The following is a 23,753-nucleotide window of genomic DNA, read 5'->3' as shown; positions in this document are numbered from 1 at the left end:
GATTCTTCTGTGCTTTCTCGTCTAGCTGTGCTGTTGTTGGCTTGGGTGGGCCACGACATGCAGTCTTGAAGTTATCCTGTGCTCCATTGCTCAGATGCTTGCTCGAACTAGGAAGAACTCTCCACAATTTCCAAAGTGTGGTTCGATGGCTTGAGGACCTATCCCAATCGGCCTTGGAGATGAAGTATCATTGCTAATCCAGCCCATACACGGAAGTCATTGGTATTTTGGGGCAGCGTTGGAATTGTTTGTCTGCCAAAGTAAAAATAAGGCTTGATAAGCATTCCCTAGCCTTTTCAATAATTCTGCGTCTGATGAAACTTTCCATAAGCGCAAGCTGCAATCATTTCCGCGAGCTACTGTTCTCAAAGCCACTGGTATTCTTTTCAATTCTTTTTCAAGCACCACTTCTGCCTCGTCTAGTTTGTCTGTCCCACAACACAGACCGATAAGGTCACGGAGTAGAGCAACCTTCCAGTTTGGGTTTATGCAATAGGCGTTCAAGGGTGATCACTTTAATATCTCTTCAAGGTAAGCTAGAGTTTCATGGACGTGACCCTGCTGTTGAAGGATCGTTCCCCAGAGAGCACTTGTGGATTTGACCTGCGATCAAAGGAGGCTTGCATGACTATTAGACTTTCTGCAAGCCACTTGTGTGGCGCGAGCTTCATACTGTAGGCTAACTAATTATGCACTAAAGCTTAATAGGGGATATATTGTGGCTGGCGCGTGCGGAAATCTCAGAAGTGGCTTTCAAGGTCGGTTTGCGCTGCGAACATAGAAACACAGTCATCTGAGCGGATCGCGCATCTCGACGCCCTCAAAATGCCCCACAAACACAAAAGACGGCGGAAGGAGAATGAGTAAGCTTCCTGTCCGAATGGAATTGGTACCGGGTTAAAAAGATGAAGCTGACGTTTGTGGTTCAGCGATCATTACGACCTGCCGCCTAACAAGATTGCAAAACCACTTCCGGCGAGGCTCGATAACGGCACCAAGGACGCCGGACAGACAAAGAATGCGAAGCAGAGAAAAAAGCCAGCGCATACCGATGATTTCGGTGATGATACGCCTCGACAATTTGCGCGGATGATGCGCAGATTCCAACAGTCCATGCCGGGCGGAAAGGATGGAAACAAAATGAATTCCGATACTGCTGCTGGCAACGTGAAAAACACTAGGAAACGAAAAAGAGGGGGGGATGTTCCTACAGAGGCTTCAGGACGGAATAATAAGCCTAAGGTCCAGAAGGCCGACGCTGCTGTTAAATCAGGAGAGTCGACCAATGTTCCCAAGATTCTTCCCGGAGAAAAACTCTCCGATTACGCTGCTCGCGTGGATCAGGCTCTACCCCTCTCCGGCGTGGCGCGCAAGGCGGGAAATACTGGTGCAAGTAAAATGGATGCTGACATCCGTAACCTGCGCGAACACCGTCAAACCAAACATGAAAAGCGGCTCTTGCGACTGCAAAAAGGATGGCGCGAAGAGGAGGCCAAGATACGAGAGAAGGAAGAAGCAGAAAGGGAGGAGAGAGAAGCAGAAGATGAAGAGGTGAATGACACGTGGAAGCAATGGGAGGCTGAGGCGGGTCACGGAAAGAAGAAGAAGAAGAAGAAGAAAGGAGGTAAAAAGAAGAAAAAGAACGGCGCTGCGGATGGTCCTGATTACTCTGACGACTCTGATGACGATGATCCATGGGCAAAGCTGAATAAAAAGAAACGTGCTGCTCAGTCACTTAATCCGTTTGACGTCGTGCAGGCGCCCCCGGAGAATTTGGCAAAAGTTAAAGAGATATTCAAAGTCCACGGGATCAACGGTGCTAAGGTGGATGTGGCTAACGTTCCAGCCGCTGCTGGTAGTTTGAGACGGAGAGAGGAATTAGCGAGCCACAGACAGAGCATTGTGGAGGAGTACAGGAGAATCATGGCAGAGAAAAGAGGTCAATAACTTTTTAAATTGGTGTAGATCTAATAATAGGATATCCCCACAAACGCTATACAAATACATATGAGAAAAGCTAGACGCCGGTAATGTTACCTCTTTACTCGGAGACATGGGAAGAAAATGTAGACTAAAGCCGTCAAGTGATGAAGAAGTTTCATCCGTTTAGGAGTCTTCCTTCAACGACTTCACGTACTCCGCAGCTCGAGCCTTAACCTCATCAACCATCTTATCATCGCCATTAGAGATCTTCTCTTCAAACGTAAGCCACTTCTTGAAGAAGAATTTGGCCTGCTTATCCTTTAGCTTCTTCATCCCAGCCTTGCTGCCGTCGGCACCGACTCCACGGCCAATGCCGAGGACTCGCTCAAATAGCCGCCTGACCTGGTCCACATCACCAACTTTGATCTCAAGATCTAGCAGAATATTCCACAAATCAACACGTTTAGGGAAAGACGAAAGGAGTCCTTCGAACACGGTTCTACCACGCTCAACATCTCCGTGCAGTGAGCGGAATTCTAACTGTCCGAACTTGGATGTGAGTTCGACGTGGGTGTGAGGAGGTAGAGACTGCATGGCGCGAGGCAACAGAGCACGTCCTCGATCTGGCGCAGCCATAGTGTCAAAGAGGAAGTTGGCATAATTCAAGAATAGGTTCGGAGACTGTGTGAATTTCTTTTTCAGCGCGGATTGGAAAATCTCATCCGCTTTCTAACCATATGTTAGTATTGTGGGGCGATCAATAAAGGCAAACTAAGTGTTACTTACCTCTGGCTTGTCAGACTGGATAAAAATGCTTGCCATTTTTTCGTGGATTTCCTGCGCATCATTATACTGACAAGCACGCTTGAATACTTCTTCGAGGCTGTCATCGGTGCCAAATGTATTTTCCAAGTTAAGCATCGCAACCCAGACATTGAATTTTTCCGTATCCTGGCCAAGGCTGATGGACCGAAGGGCGCGCTCAGCAATCTCGCGCGCCTTATCAACTTCCCCTAATTCAAGGTGGAATGCCATGTACTTCAGCCACAGCAAACTAGAATTAGGCTCCCCGAGAAGGAGTCGTTCATAATCATCCACGGTCTGGGGTCCGTTCGCATCGAGATCACCGGTTCTGTCGACTTGAATTTCAGCCTTCCGGCGCTTCTTTTTCTTTGACATATTTTCATCGTCCGAATCAAATGCAGCGCCATTCAAACCTTTTTGAATTTCGTATGAATCGCCTGTCCAGTCAAAACCAGAAGTGACCAAAGCGCCTTCTTGATCGCCATCGGCATCAGCCATCAACACATCGACATTATCAGAGTCTGCTGACTGCACGAGACTATTGGAAAGGTCCACACCGCCCATTATAATATCCTCTCCTTCGTCAGAGAGATCTTCGTCGTCAATGCCTGCCTTGAGGGCTACCCCGCCTAACTCATCATCACCGCTCTCTTCCTCGCTTGCACCCTCGCTCATATCCGAATCCGCCTCGTCGCTATCGTTATTGAAGTATGATGCCTTTAATCCCAACGATATTTGATCCTTTTTCAAATCTATTTTGAGAATCTTGGCCTTCACAATATCTCCTTGTTCGTAAAGCTTCCGCGCATCCGTAACCTTTCGCTCCGCCATTTCACTCCGATGGCAAAGGCCGCTAAGATTGGCAGTTCCATCAATTGAAACGAATGCGCCGAACTCTTCGACCTTTCGAACTTTCCCCGTGACTATTTGGCCTGGTTTCAGGTCCTTCAACTTGAGCGGAGGCTTGTAGTCCGGGTCTAGTGCCGATTGTTTCAAGGTCATCTGGACTTTCTTCGCTTCGGGGTCCACCAGAGTAATTCGCCCTCGCACGATCTGATCGATTTGGAATTCGTCTTGCCATTCTTTGAGATAAGAATCCGATAGATCCGAAACACGAACATATGCAGTCACGTTGTGACCGAGGGTCACGAATAGTCCGATATCGGCAATTCTTCGAACGAATCCCCGGACGATATCATTGACTTTAAGCCGGTCGATAGACGCGATCTCAGGGTCTTCAACGGGAAGGGATGTACTAAGCACTTTCGATGGGCGGACAGATAGAGCTACCCTTTTGTTTGGCACATCGACATCCACAACGCAAACACGAAGGACAGCGTTTTTGTGAAAGTTCGCAGGATTAATTTTCGAATAGTCATCAGCCATGTCAAGTAGTCCGATGGCTCCAACAAGCGACTCATTAAGCTGCACGAGAACCTGACGCTCGGTCACTTTAGTGACTTTACCAAGGAGAATCATGCCTTTAGAAAGGTCGGATATCGTAAGTTTCTTCGAAGAGGCTCCATGTTTAGCGGTCAAGTCAAGACGATTCTTATCAACATCTACCGCGGCTACCGTGACCTTGAGGGCGGATCCAATAGGAAAGGTCCTTTTAATATCGCCAGCAAGAGCCAGGTCGTCCGAAATGTCCATAATTGGAAGCTTTCCTCGCACGCTTGGCGAGATGTTGAGCCACAGACAATCATCGCCTATGTTATTGACAAATCCTAAGAATGAACTTCCAACCTTAACTTTTTCCAAACTTATGGGGTCGAGATCCGGAGATTTTAATGAACTTGGCTTCGCTGAGAGCTCAAAAACAGGGACCTTGCCTGTGCGATGACTGATTGGTAAGAATTTATGGGTTCGCGCATCATGAACGCCTAGAATTTTAACCGGAACGACTTGCTTGGGTTTGTAGAGCCTCAGTGGCTGTTTTCGATCCTTGATGTCTTCCCAGTTATCGAACACTTCAGATACGTCTATACGGCCCTGGACATTGTCTGCCAACAACACATTGAGCTGGGTATCCTTGACTGAGGTGATTCTCGCCTTCGTGACCTTCCCGGTTATAAAATCGTCGAGAGATTTGATGTCCTGATCCACGGGATTGCTAACTGACAACTCATTCGTATTTTTTGTCTTGTATCGGCGTTCATGCTTCTCCTCTTCCTTTTCCACGGGCTTCATGGTCAAAATAAACCTTTGGGCATCCTGGTCAATGGAAGAGACCGAGCAAGAAATAGACTGGGTACGCATAAATCCAAAGTCCGCCTTGGTTAAATGTTCATCATCCACTAGACGCTTGGGAAGGAAGCCTGTAAGCCCGCCCAAGAACTCGACAAATATGCCGTCATCCGTAATATTCCTAACAAGACCCGTTACGCTTGAATTTAATTTAAGGTCTTCGAATTTGGCTGGCAGCGTTCCTTTTTCAAGCGCAGTCTTCAAGCTTGGCTTATTGCTGACCTGGATGAGCCGGTGGGTTTTGCGTATGCTAAGGATCAAAAGGTCGTGGAGCTTCTGGCCAACCCTGAGTCGCGCAAGGTTAGCAGCAGCTTTGGATGGCGCCGCATCCGAGAGTTGTTCCGCACTGAGGCGTGCAATTAGTCCACCAGCCTCAAGCTTGAGAAGTAAATCATCGCTGGACTTCTCAAAGACAGTTCCGGAAACAAGTAGTCCTGGGTGTACATTCTCAAATGCACTCTTATATGCATCCGTAACTATCGAAGGATCTTTGCAAGAAACGACCAATCTTCCTTGCTCCGCATCAACACTCAACGCATTGACATTCACCACTTGTCCGATGCTGAAGTGTTGAGAGGGATCCTTGATGTAAGCTTCACTCATCTCGGAGACCGGAAGAAACCCGCGAACAGCCCCATAAAATTGAATGACGGCGCCGTTTTCTTGTATACTCACAAAAGTTCCTGGGGATTGATTTCCTGGCGCTATGTCCCGATAATCCTTCCAGATTGCAGACTCGCTATGTAATAATGATTTCTTTAGCGTCAACCGCAATTGTCGCTTCTCAAGATTCACGGACAATATTCTAGCGGTTACCTGTAATCCTTCGCGGAACTTCTTCTCCGGGTGCTGTAGCTTGGTATCGGCCATGTGCACTCCAGGAACAAGGCCACTTATACCATCGGCAAGGGAAACGAGAAGGCCATTGATGCCATCAGGCCCCATGAGAAGCTTCTCAATTTTCCCTTTTACCACTGCACCAACTGTAACGTCTTCCAGGCGGAGAAATGGTTGGTCAATAACTTTCTTTTCCAGGGATAATAAGAAGAGATTATCTAGAGCATTGAACCCGATTATGCGACCTTCATGATGCGATCCAACTTTAAAAGGTCCTTCCGCTGACGATAATGAGGAAACCTTCCCATCCTTCACTCTCGATATATGGACAAAACCGTAATGTTTGGTGTTCCCCAGCTGCACGTACAAACCCAGGGTGGGATCAACCTTGATCACCTTCACCTCCGGTATTATCGCCGAAATAGCGGGTTTATCATCTCTATCTTGCGGATCAGCCACAGATGTTGGTGAGAATTTGAGAACATGGTCAAGAATTGAGAAACCCAGCTTTGGGTTCTCATCAGATGGATACGTGCAAATAAGTCGACCTGTCGCTTTCGTGGCCGGGCGATACTTCTTTGTCAAGTCCTTTGTCTCATCAGTTGAGCCGGAATGCACTGCATCGACAACCACATCCAGCATTCCCATGATCTTTCCGGTCATACCGTTCGGAGTAACTTCCGTCAAAAGAATTTCGGCAGCGGTTCCGGGGAGGAAAGTATTTATCGTTGGGGCGGAGCTGAGGTAGTGTGATTTCTTCGCAGATGCAGCTTTTTGTAGGTTAGCGGAGAGTTTGATTACATTGCCAGCAGCATTATGGCCAGTAACAACACAAAGGAATACAGCTCCTTCTTTGACTTGGGACAGATCCACGCCCGGAGGCAGCTCTTTAGAGGACATGAAGCCTCTAGTGTTGACATCTTCTAGACCTAGGTCCATTATAAGGCCGTAGTCTTCAACACTTAGCACGGAGGCTTGCACTGTGGAGTCAACAATCATGTCTGATTTTGACAGACCAGCATTTGCCTCTTGGGGGTCGACGGAAAGCTCGATACGCTTCTTGCCTTTGCCAAGTCCATGTCCGTTATCAGTGGTTGATGAAACGGACGCACGGAGGTATTGGCCGAGTCGGACATATGATTTGAGGTTGAAATCGTCCTCGTCAGTATCTTCATCGATCTCGTCGTCTTCGGCATTCTTTAGAAGTTTCTCAATCTTGCCCTTTAATATCTTTGAAACAGCAGTCCATGGTACGTATCCGGTTAAATTATTCGGAAGTGCCAGGGAGATGTTGTGAGTACCGATACTCGAGACTTGGCCAAGAATTTTGGAACCGGGCACAATTCGCTAAGCAAAAGGTCAGTTATATTCTCCTCAGCTTTATATTTTGTTCCCCGCCTGTACCTTGAAGCTTAAACTTTCGATCTTTGGCCCCTGAGGCTTCGCTAACGCTTCAGCTGACTTTTTGTGCTTTTTGGCCTTCTGCTTCTTCTTTGAAGCTTTAGTAGCATCTTCTCTCGCCGTATCTTCGTCCTTTTCAATCTCGGAATCATCATTTAATATCTCCCCGCCCGGTGTACCATTTTGCTCAAAGAGCACATCCCGAGTGGCCTGAATCTGAATTTGCTTTCGCTCTAATGGAGTCAGAGCATTGTTACCACCTCGAGGAAAGGCCGGAGCTTCGTCGCGCAGTACGGAAACAGTAGAGGGCCTCGAGGAGGACTCCGATTGACCGTTCAATGTATCGGTGCGATTCTTGCCCGTCTGTCCATTGGCCCTTGAGTCTTTCGTCACACGCTTCGCATCCTTTTCGCAGTCCTGGCCGGAGACCTTGACTCGCTTTTTTAAGTGACGAGAGTTTGAGTCCTCCGGCGCGTTTCCCTTTCGTTTAACGGAGCTCATCTTCGACAATTGCTTATCCCACCATAGCTCCCTTCCAACGGGCTTATCGGTGTATCGGCGGAAACCGACTCTCAAAAGATTCCCGCTTTTCGGCCAGCCTGCTGCTGTGTGTAGAAAAGAGAATTTCTGCTGCTCTTTACCGCCCGTTGCGTTCCAGAAACCTTCTGCTGACATAAGATCTTAGTCACAAAACCGCTAAGGCCAACTCGGACTAGCCACGGCCCCGTGCATGAGCCACCAATCGCGTCACGTCGCCACAAGCCACACGAGCGACACGCTCTGCTTAATTGAAAAAGTGGCTCCTCAGGTACGAGACGCATCTCGCTCGGTCGCGACGTGAACCATGAATCCAACGCAACCCAATTCCTCCTCCTCGTTGTATTTTGCTTCTGTTTCTGTTTCTTTAGGCTATAGCATTACTGGCTTGCTTCTCCCAATGCTACTAACTAAATTATAATTGGAATACATTTTTATACCTGTGGAAATGGACATGTCTAATGCTCTCCGTGACAAGCAGCCCAGCAAGCTGAACGAGTGTCTGGATACCATACCCTCCTCACCACCTACTTTGAATGCATCTCTAGATACCCTCCCTGCGTCCCCTCCATCCCTGAAACCGAAAAAGCGGCCCCCAGTAACTCCAAGGTCTTTCAAGAGGTTCTTCACTCCCAGATCATCCCTTCACGGCTCCAGTACGCGGTCTGGCGTAAGAGCAGGCCGCAATAACCTCAAAGATATATTAACTCCGCCTTCCTCATTAAATCGCAACGGGCCGGCGTTTCTCAACCTCCAAAACGACAACAAATCCATATCCAGGCAGTTTCCAGATCAACCATCCACTCCAACCAGGAAAAGAAAGCTTTCCTTCTGTACTTCAAGCCCACCTTTGCAATCGTCACCTTTGAGACGAGTCCGAACTATTCCAGCAATTTATACCGATCCAATTGATAGGAAGGAGGATATAGAGGAGGCCACATCCACATTCAATACCATTATAGAAGAACCAAATGAAGAAAAAGTTCCTGAGCCTATACCTTTGCATCGATCGCAGGCCATTCAGGCTGCCGGTCCAGCCCTCCTACGCAACCTAGCCATTAGCAGGTCATCACGGGTAACTCTCAGGTCGCCTTCCTATGGTACAGGTTTGTTGTGGGAGTCGATGTGTCAATGTCCTTGAAATCAACTAACTCTCTCTCCCACAGTCTGGCAGGATGAAACAGCCAATTTCTATAGCCGTCCGGAGGGTCTTCACAGATGTTGGCAGGATGATCACCTTACATTGCCATTTTGCACGGCAGCTTGTCACAGTACGAGTTCCTCATTGCCCTCCTCAGTGCTGCTGTTTTGCTAACCGTCGTACAGCGAATTCTTTAGTCGCTGTAGGAGATGAAGAAGGGGGTATCCGCATTTTAGATACAGCCAAAGGCGATAAGGCTGGATTCTCACAATCATTCTTAACTTTCCAACCACATATGAACTCGATCATGGACTTAGAATTTTCGTCCGACGATAAGCTCTTAGCAACAGCTTCGGGCGACCAAAGTTCCCACATCATTGACATGCCTACCCAAACCGCTGTTTATTGCTTGTCAAAACATTCTTCGTCCGTAAAACGCGTGCAATTCCAGCCTGGGTCTAACGGAAACGTGGTTGCTACTTGCAGTCGAGATGGAAGCATTAACATCTGGGACCTTCGATATAAGGCATTTGATAAACCATCACTGCAATTGCATTGCTCGCTTGCATCTGATGGCGATGATACAACGCGGATATCAACCGCGAAAATGAAGTATCCTCAAGTGTCTAATAATATCCGAGGGGCTCACTCCGAGCGACCGCGTTCTAAGGGACAGTCTGAATCCCAATCCCATCGGGAAGATATCTCAGTCACCTCTATCTCTTTTCTTCATCCTGGCCGAGAACATTTATTCGTGACGAGCTGCGAGTCAAACGCCTGCGTCCGGCTCTGGGATATGCGCACTAGCTATTCCCTCCGTCGAAAAATGTCGACGCCTGTAGCCATTACGAGACAACCAGAGAGCCATTCACGATACCGACAATTCGGCTTGACTTCTCTGGTGTTCAACGGTGATGGAAATCGCCTGTATACGTTATGCCGAGATGGGACTGTTTATGCCTATTCAACTCCCCATTTAATTCTCGGAAACTCCAACGAACTATCCCTATCAAATCCACCACTACGCCGGTTCCCAGGAGAAGAGCCCAAAGCTGGGCTTGGTCCACTTTACGGTTTCCGCCATCCCCGTCTTTTGGTTGCTACATTCTTTGTGAAAATTGCGCTCCGCCAAGCGCAAAACGATAACACGGAGCTCCTTGCTGTCGGCAGCAGTGATAATTGCGCCATTGTCTTCCCTACAAACGAGCGCTATTTCAAGAAGTCTTTGCCGACTTCAGAGATCTCCCTTCCAACAAATTCCATGCCTGGTCCAAAGGGGTTCGGCGGTCGACGCATTGGCCTGCAGAGAACAAAGTCCGGGACCAGCCTATCCGCACGATTGGAACATGATATTCCCATATATCAACACGGCTCACCTCTGGTTGAGGGACACCAAAAGGAAGTTTCTGCTGTCTCTTGGACAAATAACGGCGAATTGGTGACCGTAAGTGACGATTTACACGCCAGATGCTGGCGTGAAGGCCCTGATGCAAGGGACCTGAGACTTGGAGGCGAGGCAGGAGGGAGGCGATGGAACTGCGGATGGGCTGAAGTGAATGATCCAGAGTATGATGAGGAAGAGTGCTGACCCATTACGCACTCCATTTTTCTTTTTTTTCCTTTTTTTTTTTTTTTTTTTTTTTTGGAGAACTTTTCTAAGGCGTAGCATTGGGTTACTTAGGAGTTTCAGCAATCTAGAAAGGCAAAAAGGCATGGTGTTTTGGCGTGTTAGGCATGTATGGAGTATAAGAGCGTATGTATTATTTGTATTATCATGATGCTTTCGTCGAATGTGAGAAGCACTTTTACGAATTGAAGCTGTAACTATGTGGGTACGGAGTACTCTGTACAGAGAACTGACGTTCATTAAATTTAGTCTAATTTTTCACGCATGAACCTTACATATAGAACTATCTTTAGGACAGGCGATCAGATGAAATCGGGCAGGCACAAGATAATTTTTCCATTTCAGTGGATTCCCACATAATTCCCATATAATTTTCTAAAGAGAGACCATAACAAGATTTTTAATGGCCATGTCCATCATCCTCAGCCTTTTGCTCGGGATCCAACTTGATCAAGGTATCAATCCTCATAATGGCAATGCATGCCTCCACCGCACTCTTTAATTGTTTAATCTTGCTCATGCTCGGCTCCAAGACACCGGCTTTAAGGGAATCGGCAACCTTGCCCTTCATTAAATCAAGGCCATAATTCTGATAGGCCTTGCGTTTCGCAAGGGCCTTTTCTTCTTCGGTAGCTTTGTCCTCATCACGAGACTGGGAGATGGCGTGCCGGCGGCGAAGTTGAGAAATTAGTTCGATGGCATCCTTGGCCGCGTTGACACAGAGGGTTTTGGGGATGATAAGTAGAGATTGGGCGAATTCGCCGATGGCCTGTTGCTCTCGCGAATTCTGCGAAGATTGTTAGTAGATTGACAAGAGAATCGATGACTCGATACATACCACTGTGAGCGCGAAATACTCAAGATAAATGTGAAGTGCCGTCTCTACAGCACCACCTCCAGGGACAATACTTCCACTTTCAAGAGTTCTCTTGACAGCGCAAAGTGAGTCATGGACCGATCTTTCCATTTCGTCGAGCTGGAAATCGTTTGATCCACGAAGGATAATTGACGCCGAAGTGTGTGCCTTTGTGCCTTTGATTAGGATGCACTCATCGTCGGAAATCCTCTCCTGGACGACCTCATCGGCACGTCCTAAACTTGACGGCTCAAACTTTTCGTCACCATTGAGATCCGACAGGGTGCTAAGTAGGGTGGCACCTGTGGCTTTCGCGATACGCCGCAAATCCTCCTTTTTACATCTTCTCACTGCCATCGCACCTTTCTCGACAAACATCTTAAGGCATAGATCGTCGATACCCTTCGTCGTTAGGATTACATTAGCACCGGCTTTTAGAATCATTTCCACACGCTCAAGGACGATGCCAGATTCCCGTTCGCGAATCTTCTCCAGTTGCGTAGGGTCATCCACAGTGATGTGGACGCCAAGCTTCATTCTCTCCTTTTGCAAGTTCATATCAAGACAAGCGATTTTCGCATCAGTAATACGAGTAGGCATGGCCTGGGAAGCGATGGTGCAATTTAATGCATAGCCGTTGACTAGAATGGATTCTGTCGCGCTCTTTCCATGTGCCTTGAGCAGGTTCACAGCTTTGACAGGGTACTTTACTTCGTTCGTCGGCGTTGTTGTCTTGACGGATAACATGGCATCGACGACCATATTGGCAAAGAAATCAGCGTCAGAGCCAATGATCTTGCTCGACATGGATGTTTTCGCGATGTTTATCAAGCTGTCTCTGCCAAGATTATCAACCTTTGTACTAATATTCTCGTTCATATATTTCACTGCCTCGCGTAGCGCTAGCCTGTATCCAGTAATAATTGTTGTTGGGTGTATCCGGTTTTTCATCAATTCATTTGCCCGGCGAAGGAGCTCTGCAGCAATGAGAACGACAGACGTCGTCCCATCACCAACCTATTATTGTCAGAGGATTCCTGTCGAAGGTTGAAACGATCAACATACCTCCTTATCCTGTTGTTGAGCGAGATCCACCAAGATCTTTCCAGCTGGGTGTTCCACGTCCAGCAGACTTAAAATTGTCGCTCCATCGTTTGTCACAGTAACATCCTGGTCTCATAAGCATTGTACACTCAAGCGAGGGGAGGGAGAGCGTACACCTATATCGTCCACCAACATCTTATCGAGGCCGGAGGGGCCGAAGGAGCTCTTCACGACATTGGCAATAGCCTGGGTTGCAAGGACTAAATAATCCAAAGTCAGTAGAGCACCCATCCATACAGGTGGAATGGTTACCAACCATTCTGGTCACGGATATCTTGTCCACTGAGTTTCTGGCCTCCAAGAACTGCACCCAAGTTAGCGGCATCCCACGCACGAGTAGCTGTGAGCTTAAGCAATACGTACAGAGGGTGCCGGAATTCCGAGACTGCTCAAAGATAGCCGCCATGTTGTTCGAATTGGAAGAAGGAAGCGGTTGCTGTCAACAATGAAAGCTCCCTCTTGTTGACTGATGGTGGAGTACCTGCATAAACTCCATTGGGCTGGGAGCTTCTGGGACTTTTTTGGGTGGTCAGTTGTGCCAAGCAATTTCTGCCGTGGCCGGCGGTGAAGGGCTTTCTGGAACCCCTCGAAATGACTCCCCTCCCTTCATTTCCTTCGACTCTCCGCACGTTCTGTCGCTCGATATCTTCGATCTGTGCTATTGGTCCCGTTTGCCATGTCAAATCAGCAGTCTCAGGACGGCGTTGACGCTTCTCCGACATCTACCTCTCTTCCGATTCGCACCATGGACCCCACTACTCAGGGAGGCGCTGCCCCTGCAACCGGGGAGCTCTCCAAAAATGCCGCGAAAAAGGCTGCGAAACAGAAGAAACAAGCTGCCGACAAGGCGGAAAAGGCTGCTAATAAAGGGATTGGCAAGTCCGAATCCAAGTCCTCGAACCCCAAGCATCCCAAGAAAAAGATCGACGGCGCTGCTCTCATTGGAATAGATGTTGCGAAGGAGGATGATTTTGCAGCATGGTACCAGCAAGTACTATTGAAAGGAGATATGTTAGACTACTATGATGTATCTGGCTGTTTTGTATTAAAGGTAAATACGCTCCCTCAATTGCGTATAATCCTAAGAAAAACGACTAATCAGGTTTGCGCCAATGTAGCCCCATTCATTCTTTATTTGGGAAGAGATACAGAGCTGGTTCAATGATAAGATTAAGAAGATGGGCGTCAAAAACTGCTCGTTTCCGTTGTTCGTATCCGAAGATGTTTTGAAGAAGGAGAAGGACCATATAGAAGGATTTGCAGCCGAGGTAGCCTGGGTTACACACGCGTATGTTCCCCCGATCTTTGGTCGAAGTGATCTATCATGCATTCGATACTAACCCTACGCAGTGGAAGTAGCGAATTAGAGAAAAAGATTGCCATTCGTCCGACTTCAGAAACAGTTATGTACCCATACTACGCGAAATGGATTCGAAGTCACCGCGATCTGCCGCTTAAACTAAACCAATGGAACTCAGTTGTAAGATGGGAGTTTAAGAACCCTCAACCTTTCTTACGCACGCGTGAATTCTTGTGGCAGGAAGGCCATACTGCGCATTTGACCGAAGCAGCCGCCCGTGAGGAGGTTCTACAGATTCTCCAGCACTACGCTCATGTCTATGAACAACTCCTGGCCATTCCAGTCATCCGAGGTCAAAAGACCGATAAAGAAAAGTTCGCCGGCGGTCTCTACACTACGACTGTTGAGGGTTATATCCCCGCTACAGGTCGAGGCATTCAAGGCGGTACCTCGCACGGTTTGGGACAGAATTTTAGCAAAATGTTTGGCATAACTGTCGAGGACCCCACCTCGAAACCGGATGAAAAGAAGCCACCACTTCATGTCTGGCAGAACTCTTGGGGCCTCTCCACCCGTACCATCGGTGTCATGGTTATGGTTCACAGTGATAACCGCGGATTAGTCCTTCCTCCGCGAGTGGCAGATGTCCAGACCGTCATTGTTCCTGTCGGGCTGACCGCAAAAACCCCTGACGACGTACGCGCGTCGATCAACGCTGAAATTGATCACTTGGCCTCTGTTCTTGAAGCAGCCGGCATTCGCGTGGAAATTGACAAGCGTGAAGGCTACTCTCCAGGCTGGAAGTTCAATGACTGGGAACTTAAAGGTATCCCTCTCCGCCTTGAATTCGGTCCTGGGGAATCATCGGGCGGTTTCGTAACCACCTCTCGTCGTGACATTCCTGGAAAAGAAGGAAAATCTACCATTCCAATCGCTGAGTTAGCTACGGCGGTACCGGCCCTCCTTGAAACCATTCAGGCAGACCTCTATGCCCGTGCTGACGCCGAATTCCGCTCACATATTAAGCATATTACCAACTGGGCGGACTTCTGCCCGGCGCTCAATGATAAAAATCTTTGCATGATTCCGCATTGCTTGACAGAGCAATGCGAAGATGAAATTAAAGAAATGAGTGCTCGCAAGGCTGAAGAAGAAACGGGCGAAGCCGTTGACGCGAAACTGCCAAGTATGGGTGCAAAGAGCTTGTGTATTCCGTTTGAGCAGCCAGCTGGTATCGAGAAGGGAGTCACAAAGTGTACAAACCCGAAGTGCACGCGATTAGCAGAGCAATGGTGTCTGTTTGGACGTAAGTTCTCTCACTACGGTTATTTCCTTGCACGAGTAATCTTCATTCGAGTCTAAGACGCTGACCCTGCTTTCCTTTTCCAGGTTCATATTAAACATATCGATGGCCAATTTACATCTCAAATTCAAAATACCTCCAAAGTAAGTTAGCAGAATAAGGGCGAAAGCCCCCAATTGCTGGATTGCGATAATATCACTCATAGACTTCTCGCTCTGTCATACCATGCGGCTTCCCATATTTTTGGATAAGAAGCGTTACAGTTCCTAGGTTGGCCCTCGTTTATCGAATAGATCAAGGAACCTGCAGTTAGTGTGCATGAGCCTGCTATCTTGCTCGGTCCTTCCAATGTCTATAACCTACCTGAGCTGTTTATACGAGGAACCTACGCCTATATTAGAGTAGTAAAGCTAGGCTTGAGAACGCAATGCAACCCTATTATGGAGATCTGTAAAGTTTCTGATGCAGAGCCTTCTTTACTCTTCGATTACTTTTATATCAATTCCAACTGTCACCAGCAATTACGGACCGAATGGCAGGTCTGAAGTTCTCAATTGTCGCACCGATTTCGAAATAGCCATGTATTTCAGGAAGTCTCTGGCATGTCATTTGAGTCACTTACAGATGATAACCCAGGTCCTCAGCATTATAATGGGAGGCTTGTAAAACGGTTAAAAAGGTGAAAGTGTTCACTTCGCGTTTGTAGCAAGAGTAAATATACAAAGATGGATATCTTAAAGTTAAAGCATGCTGTAAAGGAAGTAGAGATATAATTTAACCCCTTAGCGGGTCAATGGATAATATAGAATGGGCAGAATTGAAGAGAATTTTGGGTATAAGGTTTCAAATATCAGAAAGCTAAATGGACCGCTTGGAATTAGGTAGAACCTTCCGGAAGACTACTCGGGTGAGATACTATCAACGTCTCGTCCCGATACCACAGGAAAGGCGATCTTGCTCGGCGCGCTCTCCACCCAACTCGATGATGAGTGAGAGGAGCCTTTCGACTTCGAAGAGCCTGCGGATAAAGCAGATCCGTCAGAAAGGGCCGAATAGCGCCTGCATGGCTCAGTGCGACCCAATTGGATTTCTGAAACTATGATAGGATCGTTGCCGTCAATTTTAAGGCTCTTGTCCTTCACTCTAGGCTTTGGATTCTGCGATTGTGGAAAAATACTCCATTTCGATGTATCGGAGCCGTCCGAGACGGCTGATACGGCGCGTGAAAGCCGGCTATGGGAACTATGTGGGCGATTTTCGATTGGCGACTTACAATTAGAGTAGCCTGAACGGCATGGTTGTTGGGAGGGAGATGCTGAAGTTCCCTGAAAACCGGCTTTGACTCCACGGTCACGGATCACCCTCGAAGGAGGTTGGGCATACGTATGTCTTCGTTGACGTGTTCTTAGCTCACAGTTGTATGAAGTATCTGACTCAACTTCTTTCAAGGCGGGAATCGACAACTCCCGTCGTGGAGCATCCGAGCCGTCAGCACCTTTAGATGATTCTTTGCGACGAGAGCTCATCAGATATTGCCCTCTCCTCGAGAAATTTTTGGTTTGGTGCCTCCCTAGGCTATTCTCAGTGTTGTTTGATTCGTGTAGATGCTCTATAATTAAAACCGGCGATAGCTCAGTTGACATACCAGACGAGTTGTCTGAATAAATTCGGCGAAAGGCATCATGACAATTGATTTCGCGAATAATGGTGTCTTCCAAGGTCTCAGATGTGGGATGGCAGTGTGTCTTTTGCGACGAACTATATGCTTGTCTGAACATATTCATGATCTCCTCCACCTTTCGGCTTGCAGTTTTTGGTAACACCGGGGCTTTTGAACTAGTCACTGAGATAGGACTATTCACAATCTCGTCGATACTAGGATTTCGTTGGCTTCTTGGAGAAGAGCTCTCAACAGGACGAGTACCCACTTTAACGAACATCTTGCGGGGAGCCGCCAATTCCATATTTATAGACAAATCTCGGACATTTTTCCTGGACGAAAAGGTGCATGGTTTGGGGAAAATTAGATTTCGTGGACGGTGATCTTTGTTGCTCGGTGCTTTTGCCTCGGATTTCAGCTGGCAAGAAGTGACCAGTTGGTCCGGCTGGTTATTTGCCTTCATCTTCTGCAAATCGCCCAAGACATTGGAACCGATTTTCGCAGGCTTAGTATCGACGCTTGCGGGGTTATTAAATGTGCTTCTAACATCAGGAACGGATGACATTGCTAGGTCGGCACCGTTTGATTCGTACAACCCCTTCTCGCTTTTAATTCTCTTTTCAGTGGTTGTAGAAGAATGGTTTCGTAAATCATGTTCTGACATACTAGTCCTCAAGCCCCCTTTCTCCCTTTCATCGAAGGGTCGGCGGCTCACTGAAGGAGACTGTGAACGTGGCTTGGTACGATCTTCTTTGCCATCATAGAATTGCGACCTTGATTTCCGAACCCGTCGGCTATACTGCGGGGGATGGCATCGGACTCCGCCTCCATTTTGTAAAATATTTCGGTCTGCAACGTCCTCTTGGTATATTGCTGATATGACTCGAGCATACGGATCCTGCGCACGGGTCGGTGGTGTATGAAGGTTCCGCTCAGCAATATCCTCATTGTAAAGGGTCAAAGGCGACACCGGAGCCGATAAATGGTAGCGCTGCGATGAGAAGATAGCTTCTATAACATCGACATGGCGTTTTGTTCGAAGAGGACACGGCTTAGGATCAATATATTGGTATCGCTTTTCTGCCCTGGAACGAAAATGATCGTGCAGTTCTTCAAACTGTCTCTCGATTGCCAAGAACGATTGATTATCCATATTGAGCGGCGGAGGGCATCCTTTATGCTGACTTCCGAAAAGAAGCTTAGGGGAGGCTTCACCCATAGATGATGCGCAGCAATCAAGCTCCGCCGAATTGGCGCTGCACAGTCGATCCCGCGACTTCTCCGTACTCAGAAACTTCTTTAATCCTACCATCGTTTCTTGTTATTAAAAGAAGTCCAAAACTTTAGAAATTTATCGATAGGAAAGTGCAAAGATATGCACATAGACACTCGAGTGGCAATGCAACGAGAAAGAATCTGGAGTACGGAGTACGGAGTACTCACAATCGGAGGGGAGGAGAGGCAAGGTCCTCCAAACTCCGTCCGTCTTTTGCGAAAAACGCAAAGCGAGAAGGAATATCGACCAAGAGAGTTTGGCGATCACTGCAAGGATGACCAAAAAAAAGTTGACCTGTAAGAAGTATCCTGGGGCAATGCATGCAAGGAGGATGGAGAGACTGTCATCGATATTTTCGAAGGCCGTGAGTGGAGGCTTTGAAGTAATTAAAAGAAAGAGGGCCCGTCGCCCTGTGCCCCGAGAGCCAGTCAAGCTAGTTGACGACTTGGTGATAGTGCACGACAGCAGGATCCACCGTCCGTATTCCTCAGTTACCCTTTTCTCAATCTGCAAGAAGAAGGGGGGAAAATCGCCGCCTGAAAATGCCAAACTGGCTATTCATCAACTGGTCTTTCAATTGGATGATTTCAAGTGGTAACCTCAAATGCCCTCGCGCTGGTCGACAGCCAGGGAAGCTTCGGGCAGGGCATGGTTTGCAAGGAGCCAACTTGCTGGCATGGGTGTCCTTGACCCCAATCGACCCACCGGGAATTTGAGCTGCAGGCTGCGGCATCTTTCCAACGGCTTATTCGAACTTTCGTGCTGGTCTCGAGCTCAAAGCTGCCCGCGCACTCCTTGCTGCGGAGACCCGCTAGAACACTTCCGTGTTAGGACTGCTAAATCCATCCTCGTTTTGAACAGGGGTTTCCCTGCCGGGGATCTGATTGGATCGTATGCGGCCGCTGGGCCCCGACCCAAGGCGTTCGCGTCTTGTTTTAGGGCCATGAACAAACCCATCGCTTCGGGCTGAAGGAAACACGTTTTTCGTCTCAACTCGACATGTGATTTGCTCAAAGCCAAGGGAATCCTTTCTGCGGTGGCTTCCCGCTTTGTCCTATGAACTACGCCCTCGAAGGACGCAATGGCCTCTGTGCTCACATCTCTTCAACGCCACGACATTTCGATCTAGAATCCGGGGTTCGTACAGAGGAAAGTCTTTTCATCAAACGGAATATTTTAGCCTAAGATCGATCCATGGAAATGCCAAACTCACTTACCACTGCTCCTCCATCCCGCGCGGTCATTCATCATTCGTCAAGTCAGGCGTCGAAGGGAGGTAAAACGGAAGAGCAAGTGTGTCCCGACTCTGCGTTTGCTGATAGACGGTCAATTTCAGCCGCGATTGGCCGCACAGGCGGGCCACACGAGTCTGAAGAAACCCAACGCAGAAGATGAGGTTGAAGGTCTCCCTCGACTCACCTGACTTCCCGCTTCGGGCAATATTAACCCCAAGTTGGCACTTGTACAATTGTAAAGTATCAGAAGCAGACCGTGGATGGCGGCTGATCAGGAGGAATTTCCTCACGGTGAAAGGGACTTTTTATCATTGACTAATGCTCTACAGAGGAAGATGTGCGGCCTCGTGCAATAGGCCTTCCATACATACAAACGTGCAGTGACTTTGGTTCTCGTCCAACAGTATACCCAATAGCATGCGCCACGGTGATATGCAACAGCGGCAGGCCGATTATACTTCATGCATAGCAATCGCACTTCCGCTCCAATACTAACAGCATATGTGGCGAGTCAGCAATCCGGAAGAGCCGAATTTTGAACGTAGCCCAAAATCCAGAGCAAGCCATGCCTTGCTCTACTCTCGTGGGTTCTCCTCCAATGGAACCCAGGGAACTTCCAAGTATTGCTTGGGATCTTTCCCCTTCCCCTCAGCTTCTGCTTCCTGCATGCGGGATAAAGGTAGCTTTCGTCCAAATGCAGGAGAGCCCGGCCCGAACAATGCATTGTTCACTGCCTTTTCTGCCTTTCCGATCGCCACGAGGCTGCCGGGGTTTAGCCAATTGCGAGGTGAGTGAGGGTCCATATCAGTGACAACTATATGTGGGAGTCGATATTGTCTCCAGCTCCATTTCTTGTCCGTGGTTTCTTGGAATCCTGGGTATCGGTTACAGAGGGTATCCATTTGTTGCAACGATGCAACCTGTGAGGCGGCTGGTTCTATCACAGGCGATGTTAAGGATGATGTTGACGAGAGCGAGATTGTGTCGATGTGGGAGTCCCTGGCCTGGGACATAGTACTGGTGCTTGGGCAAGTAATTTGTGAAGATGCAGCCACCTCAAAAGAGTCCATGTCTGGAAGAAGCTGGGTCGGGCTGCGTTTTCCTTCAGGGCTAGCCGGGCATTGTTGGTATGGATTTGACAACCGTACGCCTTCTCTCCATGCCCGTAGCGGCAAGCTTGTCTTCAATCGGGGCTGCATATTTGCAAACCTCGATTGCTGTACTCCTTCCTGCAGTTGGGGGATATAGCCAACCCAATCGCCCCCAGTGAAGCAACTTGCTTGCGCAATCCCCGAGGATCCCAGTTCGCCACCAGTCATGCTGTTTAAACAAGTCCGCCCTTCGGATGAGGGAAATCCAATGGGGACGGTTGAAACTAAGTTCTGGTTTTCGAAGTCGACCTTTCTGCGTTTCTTCTCGTGAGCCGCGCCATCTACAGCCCCATATCGCTTCCTAGCTAATTCCGCCCTTCGCTTTACTGCAAGGGGGATATCATCTTCATCGTCGTCCTCATTCGAGGCAATGTTCACGCTGTTTTTATCCCTTATACCGTAATCTCTGACATCGTCAGTCTCCATCTTAACCACCGGGTCCATGGCTCCAGGACGCGAGGATCCTGCTCCGGGCTTGGAAGCATCACTCTTTGCCATACTGTCTGCTTTCGATTTCGTAGTAGCCTTGGCGCGTTTGGCTGCATTTGGTTGGGCTTTCCCTTTCCTATTGCCGATAGATAGTGGCATGCTGCCGGCACCTTCCGCCACGAGGGATGTTCCTGTGGAACTGTTTAACGTGCCGCTTTCTATTGCCTTTTTCAAGCGGGTGAAACGCATTCGCGCCGCAGGCGGGTTTATATTTGCTGCTTGCCCGACGGCACTGAAGTCGATCTAAAGATTGACTGTGTTAGTCCCCAGTTGTCCAATCAAGCCTCATATGGACAATTGGTGTATCAACTTCCACGGCGTTTACATTCATATCCATTGCTGGAGATACTGCTATGGGGCTGGAGCAGACTCACAGTCTTGTAATCGGACTTTTGTAGACAGATGTACAGGAACCATAGGTTCACATCAAGCTGTAGTTTTGAAGGCATACCTCAGGCTGCGTTTCTCACTCCTTGATGCAATGCTTGAATAAAATTCCAATTATGATCAGACCAACTTTCCAAGGATGTAAATGGTAGAAATAAGGTCTTTACATAGAGGAAGTTGGTTGAATTGGAAAAAAAAAAAAAAAAAAAAAAAAGGGTTTGAACCCATCATGGGACAAAGGTAAGAGGGTGGCGGTCGAGAGAACAATACCTATGTCAAAGAAGCCAATGGGTTCAAAAAGAAATCAGATGACAAGCAGAGAAAACTGACATGGTACTTGTGTGCAATATCAGCATTACATTGGTATGTCTCACTCATGGCTGCAGATTGGCGAAGAGCAGAACCTAACAACTGAGGACTACTTAATACCAAAATAAGCCAAGTAAGAATGTAGAAAACAACAGAAAGGGCCAACATGTTGCTGTACTAAGAAGATAGCAGAGACATGCTGTAATAGTATTATCAAGGTTGTGAACGATTCGGGTCTGCGAAGGTGGTGTGCATTCATTTCATAACTGCATATTTTGATCCTCATTATCATCCAAAAGGTTTTTTGTTGGTAAATTAGCAAATCGTTGTGCTGACTCTTTTGCTGCTTCTAAAACAATAGCCTGCGCAGCTCGAGCAGCTTCGACAGCACCATCCATAAGGGAGTCGTAACCAACACCAGACACGTCTCCTTTAAGCCAAACCTCAGTTATTTCGTCCCGAGATGGCATGTATCCGACTATGCAAAGGGATGCAATGTCCCTATGTTCAGACGGGTCGGGGTCCAGCACCAAAGATCTCCCTTGTTCCTTCGAATTGGTATCCTGGCTCATGCGATCTTTCTCTTCCACAATACCAGCCACACCTCCGGCGAGCAAATCCAAGCAATCAATCCTAGCATCGACGATTGCCGCTGAAGCAACTGTTATACAGCTTGCAAGAACGTTCATTAATCCCCAACCGTCAACTCCACCCAGTGGCCCAGATGAGAGTGAATCGCCCCACCATCGATCATCTTCTCCCTCCAAAATGTTTACGGTCACATCCAGACCGCTCTTGGGCCATCGATCCCCAATAATCATTCCCCCAAGGGCGGTTTCAAGGTGGACCGCTAAATCTCTCTCATACATGTCGCGTATATAACCCCTCCGCCTTCTACCAGCGAACGGTGCAAATTTAACGTGGGTTGACAAAATAAGGTTGGGAGAGAATGGTGCAGAGCGTGGAAGAGGCCTAGGGCCGTGGACCGTACATACGAGCTTCAGAGACGAAGAGGGTGGGATGAGGGTTTTGGACTTGTATGCGGGATCATTGGAGGGCTGCAGCTCCAGATATGCGGATCCTGACGCCGAAGGGATAACACCACTTTTCAGAACTTCCAACCAAATGCATCAGCGCAATAAACATAAAACTTATCCATCCGCTTGAAACTTACATATTTTTCTGAGCTCAGCTGCCTTCCGTGAGCGGATGGGCCTCTCAGCTATTGATTTTTGATTCTCAGCTGATAATGGGGGCAAAAAAACGGGAGGCTGAGTACCTCCAGGAGGTCCATTTATTCTTCTCTTATCTGTCATTGTGTAAGCGCTTGCTGCATAGAATTGAGCTGCCTCCAGCGCTGTTTGATGTTGCGAACTGCAAATTGCGCTATTAGCGGTTGACGATAAGCTCCATGTTTGCACTGTTTGTCAGCTGCTGCGCTTTCCTTGGATGGAATATCATTTTTCCGTTAGCAGTTAAAATTTGAAGATTTGAACTTCGTCTTCCCCATTTTCACACAAAAAAAAAGTTTCGATATTCAGTTTTGAGATGAGATAAAAAATCCATTGCAGAGCATATAGTATCAGGTATGTATGGCTGCTGTCTGCTCCTTTCATTTCCATCTTGTCATGAGGAAATTTAACCAAAAGTTCTTTTTTGGAGATACACCAATGATCCAACAGAACATGCACTACCATCTGACTTGTGTATCCATTCACCCTCTGTTTTACGCTTTGAGCTGTCAGAATTGAAGCTAACTCAAGAGTTAACAGGCTTGTAATATCCGTGTCTTTGAGCTGCCAACACCGACTGTTGGCAAAGTAGCTTTTCCAGGTATATATTTCTGCTTGCGTTTCCACCTTTCAAGTGCTATTTTCATGATGAGAATCTATTTTTTTCAGTTCTGCTTCTGCAACATCGTTGAAGAAAACAAAATACCAAAGTAACAATCCTGATATGCATAGCACTTGACTTCATTGTGGACTTGCATTTTTTGTTTTTCGAAGAGTGCCACCTTGGATCTGTGAGCTAACTTGGAGAAGAACTTCAAGTAGGTACCGGGTAGTCAGCCACATTCACCCTGCACAACAACCTGAGGGCTTTGATGGATGCAGAAAATATGTTATCTAAATATATCAGCGTTTTACTACAAGATAATTAATCTAC

At 47.7% G+C, this 23,753-nt stretch overlaps 8 protein-coding genes across 8 annotated transcripts; 3 read left to right on the top strand and 5 right to left on the bottom strand.

Moving 5' to 3' along the window:
* Positions 1-773: 773 nt before the first annotated feature.
* Positions 774-2,652, top strand: D8B26_005175 (uncharacterized protein). Its single transcript, XM_003066597.2, has 2 exons — positions 774-863; positions 930-2,652. The coding sequence occupies exons 1-2, from the start codon at positions 826-828 to the stop codon at positions 1,945-1,947; spliced, it is 1,056 nt and encodes a 351-aa protein (XP_003066643.2). The 5' UTR covers positions 774-825; the 3' UTR covers positions 1,948-2,652.
* RRP5 (rRNA biogenesis protein rrp5) lies at positions 2,082-7,887 on the bottom strand (the record flags this gene model as incomplete). The annotated part of the gene is made up of 3 exons (XM_003066598.2): positions 2,082-2,652; positions 2,710-7,158; positions 7,216-7,887. The coding sequence occupies 3 exons, from the start codon at positions 7,885-7,887 to the stop codon at positions 2,107-2,109; spliced, it is 5,667 nt and encodes a 1,888-aa protein (XP_003066644.2). The 3' UTR covers positions 2,082-2,106.
* A 310-nt stretch (positions 7,888-8,197) lies between these two features.
* D8B26_005173 (uncharacterized protein) lies at positions 8,198-10,478 on the top strand (the record flags this gene model as incomplete). Its single annotated transcript, XM_066124742.1, has 3 exons — positions 8,198-8,855; positions 8,916-9,020; positions 9,076-10,478. The coding sequence occupies 3 exons, from the start codon at positions 8,198-8,200 to the stop codon at positions 10,476-10,478; spliced, it is 2,166 nt and encodes a 721-aa protein (XP_065980823.1).
* A 298-nt stretch (positions 10,479-10,776) lies between these two features.
* CCT1 (T-complex protein 1 subunit alpha) lies at positions 10,777-12,956 on the bottom strand. The gene is made up of 6 exons (XM_003066600.2): positions 12,841-12,956; positions 12,734-12,781; positions 12,592-12,677; positions 12,439-12,543; positions 11,356-12,390; positions 10,777-11,304 (listed from the first exon to the last, which is right to left on the bottom strand). Exons 1-6 carry the CDS (start codon positions 12,881-12,883, stop codon positions 10,918-10,920), a joined length of 1,704 nt encoding a protein of 567 aa, XP_003066646.1. The 5' UTR covers positions 12,884-12,956; the 3' UTR covers positions 10,777-10,917.
* Positions 12,957-13,102: 146 nt separating this feature from the next.
* On the top strand, positions 13,103-15,520 carry PRS1 (ribose-phosphate pyrophosphokinase 1). Its single transcript, XM_003066601.2, has 4 exons — positions 13,103-13,528; positions 13,596-13,765; positions 13,828-15,083; positions 15,167-15,520. The coding sequence occupies exons 1-4, from the start codon at positions 13,154-13,156 to the stop codon at positions 15,175-15,177; spliced, it is 1,812 nt and encodes a 603-aa protein (XP_003066647.2). The 5' UTR covers positions 13,103-13,153; the 3' UTR covers positions 15,178-15,520.
* Positions 15,521-15,979: 459 nt separating this feature from the next.
* Positions 15,980-17,893, bottom strand: D8B26_005170 (uncharacterized protein; the record flags this gene model as incomplete). Its single annotated transcript, XM_003066602.2, has 1 exon — positions 15,980-17,893. One exon carries the CDS (start codon positions 17,891-17,893, stop codon positions 15,980-15,982), a length of 1,914 nt encoding a protein of 637 aa, XP_003066648.2.
* A 1,933-nt stretch (positions 17,894-19,826) lies between these two features.
* Positions 19,827-21,656, bottom strand: MTR3_2 (3'-5'-exoribonuclease; the record flags this gene model as incomplete). Its single annotated transcript, XM_003066603.2, has 3 exons — positions 19,827-21,134; positions 21,266-21,322; positions 21,609-21,656. 3 exons carry the CDS (start codon positions 21,654-21,656, stop codon positions 19,827-19,829), a joined length of 1,413 nt encoding a protein of 470 aa, XP_003066649.2.
* Positions 21,657-21,805: 149 nt separating this feature from the next.
* Positions 21,806-22,943, bottom strand: MTR3_1 (3'-5'-exoribonuclease). Its single transcript, XM_066124741.1, has 2 exons — positions 22,762-22,943; positions 21,806-22,701 (listed from the first exon to the last, which is right to left on the bottom strand). The coding sequence occupies exons 1-2, from the start codon at positions 22,901-22,903 to the stop codon at positions 21,848-21,850; spliced, it is 996 nt and encodes a 331-aa protein (XP_065980822.1). The 5' UTR covers positions 22,904-22,943; the 3' UTR covers positions 21,806-21,847.
* Between the last annotated feature and the right edge of the window lie 810 nt (positions 22,944-23,753).

Source organism: Coccidioides posadasii, chromosome 3 (genome assembly GCF_018416015.2).
Source record: "Coccidioides posadasii str. Silveira chromosome 3, complete sequence".
Taxonomy (NCBI): Eukaryota; Fungi; Ascomycota; class Eurotiomycetes; order Onygenales; family Onygenaceae; genus Coccidioides; species Coccidioides posadasii.
The sequence above is the reverse complement of the archived record's forward strand: the minus strand, read 5'-3'. Positions and strand labels throughout refer to the sequence as shown.

Coding starts and splice junctions, on each gene's coding strand:
- CCT1 (XM_003066600.2), bottom strand. CDS start 12,883: ATGGCGGCTATCTTTGAGCAGTCTCGGAATTCCGGCACCCTCT. Junction 12,391..12,438: donor CTCAACAACAGGATAAGGAG/GTATGTTGATCG, acceptor TGACAATAATAG/GTTGGTGATGGGACGACGTC. Junction 11,305..11,355: donor AGTATTTCGCGCTCACAGTG/GTATGTATCGAG, acceptor CAATCTTCGCAG/AATTCGCGAGAGCAACAGGC.
- D8B26_005175 (XM_003066597.2), top strand. CDS start 826: ATGCCCCACAAACACAAAAGACGGCGGAAGGAGAATGA. Junction 864..929: donor AGACGGCGGAAGGAGAATGA/GTAAGCTTCCTG, acceptor TTTGTGGTTCAG/CGATCATTACGACCTGCCGC.
- PRS1 (XM_003066601.2), top strand. CDS start 13,154: ATGTCAAATCAGCAGTCTCAGGACGGCGTTGACGCTTCTCCGACATCT. Junction 13,529..13,595: donor CTGGCTGTTTTGTATTAAAG/GTAAATACGCTC, acceptor GCGCCAATGTAG/CCCCATTCATTCTTTATTTG. Junction 13,766..13,827: donor GTAGCCTGGGTTACACACGC/GTATGTTCCCCC, acceptor AACCCTACGCAG/TGGAAGTAGCGAATTAGAGA.
- MTR3_1 (XM_066124741.1), bottom strand. CDS start 22,903: ATGACAGATAAGAGAAGAATAAATGGACCTCCTGGAGGTACTCAGCCT. Junction 22,702..22,761: donor AGCTGAGCTCAGAAAAATAT/GTAAGTTTCAAG, acceptor TTTGGTTGGAAG/TTCTGAAAAGTGGTGTTATC.